The 11,005-nt window shown below is 44.3% G+C and overlaps 1 protein-coding gene across 3 annotated transcripts; it reads right to left on the bottom strand.

Moving 5' to 3' along the window:
• Positions 1–1,688: 1,688 nt before the first annotated feature.
• On the bottom strand, positions 1,689–6,013 carry KRT10 (keratin 10). Of its 3 annotated transcripts, none has more exons than XM_075561798.1 (8): positions 5,388–6,013; positions 4,622–4,704; positions 4,173–4,329; positions 3,919–4,080; positions 3,702–3,827; positions 3,180–3,397; positions 2,373–2,723; positions 1,689–2,056 (listed from the first exon to the last, which is right to left on the bottom strand). In XM_075561798.1, the coding sequence occupies exons 1-8, from the start codon at positions 6,000–6,002 to the stop codon at positions 2,050–2,052; spliced, it is 1,719 nt and encodes a 572-aa protein (XP_075417913.1). In that variant the 5' UTR covers positions 6,003–6,013; the 3' UTR covers positions 1,689–2,049. The 3 variants fall into 3 exon arrangements, with proteins under 3 accessions (XP_075417913.1, XP_075417912.1, XP_075417914.1); XM_075561797.1 differs by having other exon boundaries at positions 2,353–2,723; XM_075561799.1 differs by lacking the exon at positions 2,373–2,723 and having other exon boundaries at positions 1,689–2,085.
• Positions 6,014–11,005: the final 4,992 nt, after the last annotated feature.

Raw genomic sequence — 11,005 nt, forward strand, 5'->3', positions numbered from 1 at the left:
TTTTGGACTCTCGGTTTAACTCTTCTAATAGTTGTGTAGTGGTATGTTAAGGGTTTCCTTTGTTATTTCTATAGACTAATGATACTGAGTATATTTCCATATGCTCATTTGTCACGTTTATTTCTTCTTTGGTGAAGTGTCTGTTCAGGAAGTGTGGCCAGTATGATATCCTTAGCGAGGCACAGGAACTGAAGTGGGACTATAGAGGCTGGATTTTCTGGGTTGTAGTAGGTGTGGACCTTTGATTAAGGGAGGTACATCCCCACTGAAATAAGGGTATGATCTGGGGTACAGAGGGTGGGGTCCATGTAGAAGAGGGAGTCCCACATAATTGGCCAGGAGATTAGGGCTCCCTGGGAGAGCAGGCTCAACTAAGGGCAGTTTACTGAGAAAATTACTAGGGAGACATAGGGAATCCAGGCTTCACTAAGGGACATACACTAGTTTTAGGAATATAGATTAACTTTAGGCCTTCCTGTCCTACTTGGGGAGCCCTGATGTAGTGATTGCACATTGGGCTACGATCGGCATGGTTGGCAGTTAGAAACCACCAGCAGCTCAGTGGCAGAAAGACTGGGCTTTCTACTCCTGTAAACAGTTAGTCTTGGAAATCTACAGGGGACTGGCAGTGAGTTTTTGGTTTTAGGTGTGTGTGTGCAGGGGGGATCCTACTCGAGGAACTCTGGTAATGTAGTGGGTAAGCATTGAACTGTGATCTGCAGGATCAGACATTTAAAACCACCAGCTGCTCTGCTGGAAAGACGAGGCTTTCTACTCCTGTAGAGGGTGTCTCAGAAACCCACAGAGGTAGTTCCACTGTCCTATAGCATGGTTATGGGTCAGAATGTACTCGATGGCAAACTTTGGTTTTATTCTACCCAACTATTCAGAACAGTCCCGTCAGATTGGGTTCGTACTGGTTTGGGGATGTGTGAGTGGGCTGACCCTACATCAGATCTTTGCACTACCCACTGGGAGAAGTCCAGCAAGGCTGGGACCTAGTATTCCTGGTCACATTGGCATCAATGTGTTCTAAAAGTGCTTCTCAAGTTCACTTGATAGACACCAACTAATTTAGATGGGGTGATGAAATTTTGCTGGCTTGTTGTTAGCTATCTCTTAAGGTTTTAACAAATGGGAAGCCGCAATATGAAGGAGGGCAGGAAAATGTGAGAAGTCTTGAAATCAGAAGATGCGAAATTTCCAATTACTCTGCTTTCAAGGGTCTTATTCTGAGATGCTCCAGTGGCACATTGGGTTACATGTTGGGCTGCTAACTTCAGGGTAAGTAGTTCAAATCCCTAAGTCTCTCCCATGGAGGGTAGTTTACAGCTCAGAAACACAATGAATAAAGTTTGACTCAGTCCTAGAAAGTCGCTATACATTGTAGTGGGTTTGAATTTTTTTTTCATCGTGTGTATTTTCTAGGAACAAAATCACTTGAAGACAAATGCTGCCAAGCTTTCCACATATTATGTGTTTTTAAGAAAGACTAAAATTGGCAACTCAGAATTCAAACTCCGTGATCTGACACTGCATACAAGATCTAAAGACTTTGGAGAAACCATCATTGGTCCATCAGTCTACAGCGTCATGGATGAAACAACCTTCAAATGCTAGATAGTGTAGTAATCTTTAATGCTCAACATAGGATCTAATTGAAAGACAATTCTGACCACATTGGATAGTTTGCATCAGTAAGAAAGTTTATTGAAATTCATCAATAAATGAGAATAGAAAGTTTTTCTTTTTCTTTCCATTAAAGGACACTTTCTGGTAAAGTGAAAAGAAGAAATACAGAAACCACGAACCACCGTTGAGACCCCTGTTTTCAAGGAGCAAACTGTTTCCACAGACCAGGAAGATCGGAGCACTTTTCTCAGCGCCGTTGTTTCCATGCGCTGATAGAGAATGGTCTGCAGGACGGGAGAGTTTCGTCTCGATGTGACTTAATAGAACAGTTTCTTAGTTTCTGATTCAACCATAGACGAAAGGACTCTACCATCGGGTGACACCTCTTCAATAATTGTCTTGATTACTCTGGTCTTGTTAGTATCTGTACAGAACAACGAGAAATAAGTTGGACTGTCGACCGAACAATTCGTAGAAGTCTTTGCTGATGAGCAACAACACACCTACAAAGCAACCCCTCCCCACCTTAAATTAATAAAGAAAGAAAACGCAACTTCTGGTTAGGCTGCTTCAAAAACAACAAATCAGGGAACGTTCAAGGCACAGCATTTTTAGACCATGCCATTTTTCCTAGAAGAGCGGTCGACCAAATGTAAAATTCTGTACCCTTAAAAAGCGGCATCAAACTCATCCCAGGAAGTTAAAACTGATTCTGATTACCCCAGCTAGTTTCAGCTGACCTGGGTCCTTTGGAGGAGTTATCGCCGCCAGACCCGGAAGTCTTGTAGCCGCCACTTCCGCCCTGGCCGCCGCCGGAACTGCCGCCGCCGGAACTGCCGCCGCCACCGGAACTTCCGCCGTAGCCGCCGCCGCCGCCGCCGGAACTTCCGCCGTAGCCGCCGCCGCCGCCGGAGCTTCCGCCGTAGCCGCCGCCGCCGCCGGAACTTCCGCCGTAGCCGCCGCCGCCGCCGCCGGAGCTTCCGCCGTAGCCGCCGCCGCCGCCGCCGGAACTTCCGCCGTAGCCGCCGCCGCCGGAACTTCCGCCGCCGCCGCGTCCGCCGCGTCCGCCGCCGTGGGAGCCGCCGCCGGAACTGCAGGGAAAATGGGTCTCTGTCAGTTTCTCACGCACCGGTAGAGCCGGAGGCCCGTGACTTTAGAAAATAAGCGTTGTCGAGGGAAAACTAGCAGCCAAGTATGTATGTGCAAGCCAGCTTTAGAAATCGTCCTCAAGCTGTCCAAGATTTTACACCCACGAGTAAAACCTGACGGGATTTCATTTCCTATGCCAAGAAAAGAAATAGTTTTATTCACGCCGACATCCCAGGAAGCAAAGAACGGGAGTTGCACACGCTTTGTTTGTTTGTTTTGTATCCCGAGCCTCCGGGTCGGTCCGGAGAGTCCTTGCTACGTGGGATATTCGAAGCTTACCGTGGGATGTGCAAGGGGGCTTCTAAACGCGTTCTTGGGGAGGCACATCCCACGGTAAGCTTTCGGCTCCCCGACAGATCCATCTCTTCTCGGTACAGTAAGGTGCATTTCCGACTTACCTCCCTTCTCCCTCTAGCAGGCTGCGGTAGGTTTGAATTTCATTCTCCAGCCGGATCTTGATGTCCAGCAGTTGCTGGTACTCGGAGTTCTGGCACTCGGTCTCGGCGCGGATCTGCTGCAGTTGCTCCTCCAGCGAGCTGATCTGGACCTGAATCTGGGAGAGCTGCACGCAGTAGCGGCCTTCTGTTTCTGCCAAGGAAGCTTCCAGGGATTGTTTCTGAGAAGAGAACACAGTGCAGTTTAGTGGTCTTGCTGTTCCAGACAGAACAGCCGCGCCTTAGAGTTTCATAAAGCATCGAGGACATGAACAGAACTCCTGTTTTGTGTCCCATGACAGCTTGTAGCGCTTCAGGTCAATGCCAGTACCACTCCTTCCCGCCTCCCTGGTTTTATTTCTAACTTCTTACCCCAGCACTTCCTTTGGCTACATTGTTTTCTGATTTTATTGCTGCTCTTCTGGTGTTAACAAGAAAGTCTATCAAAGCGGAAGCCATTTCCAGATGGTTGTGTTAGTAACTTACCAGGGCTAATTGGGACTGCAGTTCGATCTCCAGACCTTGCACCGTGCGCCTTAATTCGGTAATCTCAGATTTGAAGCTGGACATCTGTTCAATGTTGCTATCGATTTCTGTAGTCAGTTCTTTGCTCTACAGTATGAGAAAGCAAGGGGTGAGCTGAGAACACTCTGGAGCGTTGAGAACACCCCCGTGCCCTTCCCTAGGAGAAGCGTCACTTCACCTTTTCGGTATACCAGGCTTCAGCGTCTTTGCGGTTTTTCTCAGCAAGTTGTTCATATTGGCCCCTCATGTTATTCAGAAGCTGAGTCAGGTCGACGCCAGGGGCAGCGTTCATCTCCACATTCACATCACCGGTGGACACATTCTGAAGGTCTTTCATTTCCTGTTCAAGGGACAGAAGCAACCTGTTGAGTTCAGGGTGACCTTCATAAGACCCCTTTTGGGGGGACTAGAGGGAGTGTGACTCTTGCTCACCTCCTCGTGGTTCTTCTTCAGGTAGGCAAGCTCTTCAGTCAGACTCTCGATCTGCATCTCCAGGTCAGACTTGCTCAGCGTCAGCTCATCCAACACCCTGCGCAGGCCGTTGATGTCGGCCTCCACGCTCTGGCGGAGGGTTACCTCGTTCTCATATCTGAGACAAGTCAGATACAAATAGTACATATGACTTATGGAGGGCAGTGCATCATGGCAGAGACTGTGTAAAAGCTAGTGAAATATTGAAATATGAGTGGTGTGCTACTAAGCAGTTTGGCAGTTAACTGTAAATACATTTCTTCAATATTGCCAAGCAAGTAATGCTGAAGTTGAACATTTCTCAGACAGCTGCAATTTAATTTAACTTTGAATGAATGAACCCCGGAAAATATCAGCGCTCTTGTGGAACATCATTTGTGGCCATAGTATTGTGGCCCTCCTCCACTTACTTCATTCGGAAGTCGTCTGCTGCCAGCCTGGCATTGTCGATCTGGAGCAGGACGTTGGCATTGTCAGTGGTTAGGTTGAGGATCTGGAGGCAAAGGAGGTTATTTAAAAAGAGATCAGATACAGAAATACCTGTTACAGTGCCATAGGTACTGTGTTTTACTGTTGTGCTCTTACAAGTGCTTTGAGGAAGTTTTATCTTACGTGGAAAGTATTGCAGACTTACCCATATTCTCAAATTTGAGTCCTTTGTTGTCTTTATCTTGTTGTTGCTATATCCTGTTATTTCTACATCATCTCTTTCTGTTAATTAACCGGACTCAAACGTTCTTTTCCCAGTGTTCCTTTCCTTGTATACCAACATATTTTCATGTATTTTGGCATACATTTAACTGATGCCTCTTTGGTGTGACATCATAAATGCTTCTCAGTAAATATGGTACAAATTGCTACACAGTAAGTACACTTCTTGATCTGAACAATATTTTGTTATGGATTATTTGATAGTCCAGCTCCTACATTTGTACATAAGCTAGTACACTTTCACTGTGGACTCATTATGTGTTCATTAAAACCTAAACCATTTTCAGTAACCTACTATCTTATTAACCCACACATATGTTAGTATCACAGGCATGTCCTCAAAAATACTAATTTATTGTAGCATTAGATTATTTTTGGAAGAAAGTAACAAGTCAAAGTGAACAGTTATAGTTTGCTTCATTTAAGAGTCGTACCTCTAACGTGGGGCCTCGCAACGAGCCTTACCTGGTTTTTCAGGTCTTCGATGGTTTGGTAGTATTTGCTGTAGTCACGAGGCTCTCGCTGCCCCGCGTGGCCATGCTTTTCATACCACTCCTTGATTTTGCCCTCGAGCTCATAGTTTGAATCTTCCAGAGCCCGGACTTTGTCCAAGTAGGTAGCCAGGCGGTCATTTAGATTCTGCATGGTTATCTTTTCGTTTCCGGAGAGGAGGCCGCCATCTCCCCCACCGAACACACCACCACCACCACCACCACCGAAGCTGCCTCCTCCAAAACTGCCCCCACCGAAGCCGCCTCCACCAAAGCTGCCTCCTCCATAGCCCCCACCAAAGCTGCCTCCTCCATAGCCCCCACCGAAGCCGCCTCCTCCACAGCTCCCCCCCAGGCCACCTCCACCAAAGCTTCCTAATCCTCCTCCATAGCTTCCTGATGAGCTCCCAAAGTAGCCCCCACCGGAGCTCCCCCGGCTACAAGAGCCACCACTGAACCCCCCTGAGCAAAATCCTCCACCAATGGAGCCTTTGCTGCTCGAAATTCTCATGGATGACCCTCTTCCTCCCCCTCCTCCTCCACTGCGGGAGGAGGAGTACTGCTTGCTTGAGCTGTATTGAACAGACATGATGCTGTGGAGCTGAGCCCAGGGAGCGCTGTTCTCCAAGACGGTGACAGGCCCTTATATACTGAGAGGGTGTGCCCCGAGTGTATTCTGGTTTGCTTACTGGCAGGGTTTTCTTTTTGTCAACTTAGCATCTTTGGTTTATGGTTGCATAAATTATCTTCATTAATAACCAATCTCAATATGTACAGTTTTGAATTTGCCCTAGGAACAAACAGGAGGTTTGCTATGTTGAAATTGAATATGGGTGGAGTTCTGAAGCCTGGCTTTCATTACGTACGCTCTTTCACCTGTTGCAGAAGACCGAGCAGTTTTTCTCACCACTGACTCAGGTTGCGCGGGATGTTTGCAAATTATGAGAAAACAGATCTAGTTTTTGCTACAAATTTAGAGCTCAAAGGAGATTTTCTAGATTCATTATTCAAATAGTTTTTAATGTGATGGAGCCCCAAATAGCAAGAATTGTGCCAAATCATGTCAAAATCATTCTAATGATAAAGTTCTTGCAGAAAACTATAAGAACCTTACAGTTCTTACAACCTAAAAAAATTGAAAAAACATACTCTAGACAATTTAATTAGTGTTGTTAAGGTGTTAAATTAAAAAGAAAGTGAATTAAAGCCATGGAAGCACAGTTTAGGAAATGTGTGTACATATTAGGGACTCTTAATTTATGTTGAGAATCAGATTATAGTATAGTATATGTGTTGGAACTTTGAAGTGAGTCACGATTAAGGAATCTTGTGATGAAATGATGCCATTATTTTCAAAAAGATCATTTTATTTCTGGCTCATACAACTCTTATCACAATCCCTATGTACATCAGTTGTGTCAAGCACATTTGTACTTTCATTGCCCTCATCATTCTCAGAATATTTGCTCTCCACTTAAGGCCTTGATATCAGCTCCTCATTCCCCACCCCCGCTCCTCCCTCCCTCATGAATCCTTGATAATTTATAAATTATTATTATTTTGTCATGTCTTATACTGTCTGACGTTTCCCTTCACACACTTTTCTGTTGTCCATCCCACAGGGAGGAGGTTATATGTAGATCCTTATAATCGGTTCCCTGTTACTACCGCACCTTCCCTCCACCCTCCCAGTATCGCCACTCTCACCACTGGTCCTGAAGGGATCATCTGTCCCTGATCCCTGTGTTTCTGGTTCCTATCTGTACCAGTGTTCATCCTCTGGTCTAGCTGGATTTGTAAGGTAGAATTGGGATCATGATAGTGGGGTGGGGTGGGATGGGGAATTTAAGAATTAGGGGAAAGTTGTATGTTTCATTGTTGCTACACTGCACCCTGACTGGCTTGTCTCCTCCCCGAGACCCTTCTGTAAGGGGGTGTCCCATTACCTACAGATGGTCTTTGGGTCTCCACTCTGCACTCCCCCTCATTTCCCATGCTATGATTTTTTGTTCTTTAATTCCTGATACCTGATCCCTTGGACACCTCGTGGTCACACAGGCTGGTGTGCTTCTTCCTTGTGGGCTTTGTTGCTTCTGAGCTATATGGCTGCTTGTTTACCTACAAGTCTTTAAGACCCTAGACGCTATATCTTTTGATAGCTGGCCATCATCAGCTCTCTTCACCACATTTGCTTATGTACACATTTGTCTTCAGCGATCGTGCCGGGAAGGTGTGCACCATGGAATGCCAATTTAATAGAACAAAGTGTTCTTGAATTGAGGAAATATTTGAGTAGAGGTCCAAGGTCCATCTGCTGCCTTAATACTAAACCTATAAATATATGCATGTAGATCTATTTCTCCATCATCCTATATAAATATATTTACATATGCACATGCCTGTATATAGGCCTCTATAAATGCCCTTTGCCTCCTAGTTCCTTCCTCTATTTCCTTTTACTTTCCTCTTGCCCCACTATCATGCTCAGCCTTCATTTGGGTTCAGTAATTTCTCTCAGACACATTGCCCTTAATGAGCCCCTACCAGGCCTCTCACACCTTCCTTGCCACTAATTTTGGATCACTTTTGTTCCCTTGATGCCATTATTTTTAACATTAACAAATGACAGACACAACATGACTTTGTAGTTCTTTGTTGTTTAAACCCATCACAGTAAAGGATTTTGTGAGAACCATAAGACCGAAATTCTTATCATAAGATATGAAAGCACAACCTCTGGAACTACCTTCCTTTACATGAAGTTCTGATTGGGTGCAAAGGGAGACTTTCCATATGGTTGCCAGTGAAATACGGACCTGAAAACGTCAATCCAGGTTAAAGGGTGTTATTGATTCTAAAAAGTATTACCAACCTGTGCATGGCATAATCCCAAGCCAGATTCTCTTTCTAAGAAGAAAACATATTCCTCAGACATAATACACGATGCTAGAATTTTATAAAACAAATGATCATTTTTAAATGTTTATTTTAAAGGATTTCATTTGGACCTGAATAAATGGTATAACTTATTTTCTATATTCTTATAGGCTAATATTGTTATGTATAATTATTATCACGTGATATATATGGATTTGTGTCTACACACACATATATGTTCTCTATTTTTTTTGACAAAGAGCCTTGGTGATGCTGTGGGTTAGGCATTGGGCTATTAATCACAAGTTCAGTGGTTCAAACTCACCAGCATGTCTGCAGGAGAAAGATGAGTCTGTAAAGATTTACAGTCTCCAAAACCTGATAGAGGGTTGTTATGAGCCAGAATTGATGCAGTGAGTCTTTTGATTATATTTCACATATTTTACAATTATGTAGTGCCTTTGTATAAAACCATGACTTTCTAGTCTCTGGAATAACCTGCGGAGGTGGGGATGGTGGTTATTATCTCTAGTGTATAGAAGAGGAAGTTAAAGTAAAAGAGGCTATGATTTTGCCTTAAGATACAATAAGTGGATGAGTTGGAATTAGAAACCTGGCTTCTGGCTCTTTCCTGCGACACCAAGGTGTAGGCATCGGATCTCTGCTCTTGTAACAGAGGGCTTGGGCTGCTGGAATGGAATGCCTCTATTACTGTCAGCCTCGCCATGTGGGGGGAAACAGCAACAACAACAACAGACAGAAAATGAATGTGCAACTATGAAAAGGCAGCAAAGGCAGAGCATTTGGCAGACATGCTTCCATTACTGATGGCCGTTTCAAATGAAATTTATAGCAGCACATTTCCACTTATGAAAGTGACAGAGACAGTTTCCGCAGGGAGCGGTCAGGTGGCTGATGCATTAATGAAGAACCGAGGCTGCTACTACCTGATGCATTGCGGCTCTCCTGGCTCATTAGCACATGCAAGTGGGGCAGTAGTTAAAAGAGAAACTGTAACCACGGGAGTTGATCCTTGATGAAGATAACACACAGTCAGGGAGGCTAGGATAATTCAGGAGAGAGGGGGGGAGAAAGAGAGAGAGAGAGATTCCAGTAAGTTCAGAGAGGCTGTTGAAACCTTGATATTAATGAAAACTTTTTCAAAAGGAAAATAAAGAGAGGGAGGTTTTGGTAGATTTTGCCAGCAATGATCACAAATCTAGGGGTCTTGACCTTTGCAGTTTTGCTTGTATCATTGTCCTTTTCTTTCCTTCCATTTAGAAAAACTCAATCTTAGTTAGGTAGCAAGGGGGATGAAGAAATCCATGCTACAATAATATTAAGTCAAATTAAATGAGAAAGGGACATTTTCTTAAAAGTGCATGGAGATAAAAGTATGGTGGGCATTTTAATATTCATTGTCACATTTAATTTAATTCACAATTAAGCCACACGAAAGCTTTCTAAGCTTCAATGTCCTTTTAGCCATAATTTTTCCAGGCCAACAATACATCTATTACAGACCTGGGGAGAGGATGGAAAGGACAGCTCACCAGAGCTGACTTATTAGCACGTGTACTCTAGAAATTGATTTGTCTCTCTTTGCACTATCATTTGTTGAAATTAGCCTTTGGCATGATTGAAGTGACAGAGGTGCCATGTAACAATTCTACGTCTAAATTGGATGAAAATTTATGATGGCTATGTCTGGTCCTGGTACCATTTATCCATAATTGCCCCAAATCCCTTCTAACTATAATTTTACTGTCCTCAATCTTTCTTGTGCCTCTATGTACAGCACACCAGTAGCTGTTTATTAGCTTGGGAGATTAATGTGATGCCAACGTGCCTTTAGGAATCTTCCCAAGCATTATTATCGATTTGGGGAGCTATAACCCACCCACCCACGGGCGTGGAGTCAATTCTGATGCACAGGGACCCGATACAGGACAGAGTGGAACTGCTTCCTAAGGGTTTCCAATACTGTAAACATGTGTAGGAACAGACAACCTCATCTTTCTCCTCCCGAGAGACTGGTAGGTTTAACCAGTGACCTTGGGTTTAGTACCACCACGGCTCTTTGGTATAAGTATTACATAAATAGTAGGTGGCTGGGGGAACAGAAGTTAACATGTTAGCATTTCCTGAACATCTACTGCGTTCCAGGGGGTTTGCTCTCCTTTTAATCCACTCCCCAGTTCTGTAATATATGTATTGTTGGCCTGGAAAAATTATAGCTAAACAGAACACCGAAGCTTAGAAAGCTTTAGAAATTTGCCTGGAATCGCACAGCTCATTGAGATTCAGGTCTAGTTTTGAATATAACCTCTTTCTTGTCACTGAATTTCCATGGTGAGACTTAGGAGCAAGAAGTTCTGTAGGAATGGGGAGACCTGGCAGAGTTTCACAAAGTAGATGGTGTTTATGCTGCGTGATAGGAATGCTGGGTAGGATTGTTCAAATGTGCTGCAGCAGCAGAGTGAGAAATGTTCTAGGAAGTGGAAGCAAAGCAGATAGAGATTCTAATGGACTACTTTAATTGGAACAAACGATCAGTATTTGCTGGTTTGTTTTTTTCTGTTACCAGGGATTATTGGGCACCTTCAGTATCTGAACTCTGAAGGTACCTCCATTATTATTAGGTAGAGAGTCCTGTAACCTCTGGGACAGCACCGTGAAGGAGGCCCTGGAAGTGTGAGACCTCCTGGAGGCTTT

This window comes from Tenrec ecaudatus, chromosome 10, assembly GCF_050624435.1.
Source record: "Tenrec ecaudatus isolate mTenEca1 chromosome 10, mTenEca1.hap1, whole genome shotgun sequence".
Classification (NCBI taxonomy): Eukaryota; Metazoa; Chordata; class Mammalia; order Afrosoricida; family Tenrecidae; genus Tenrec; species Tenrec ecaudatus.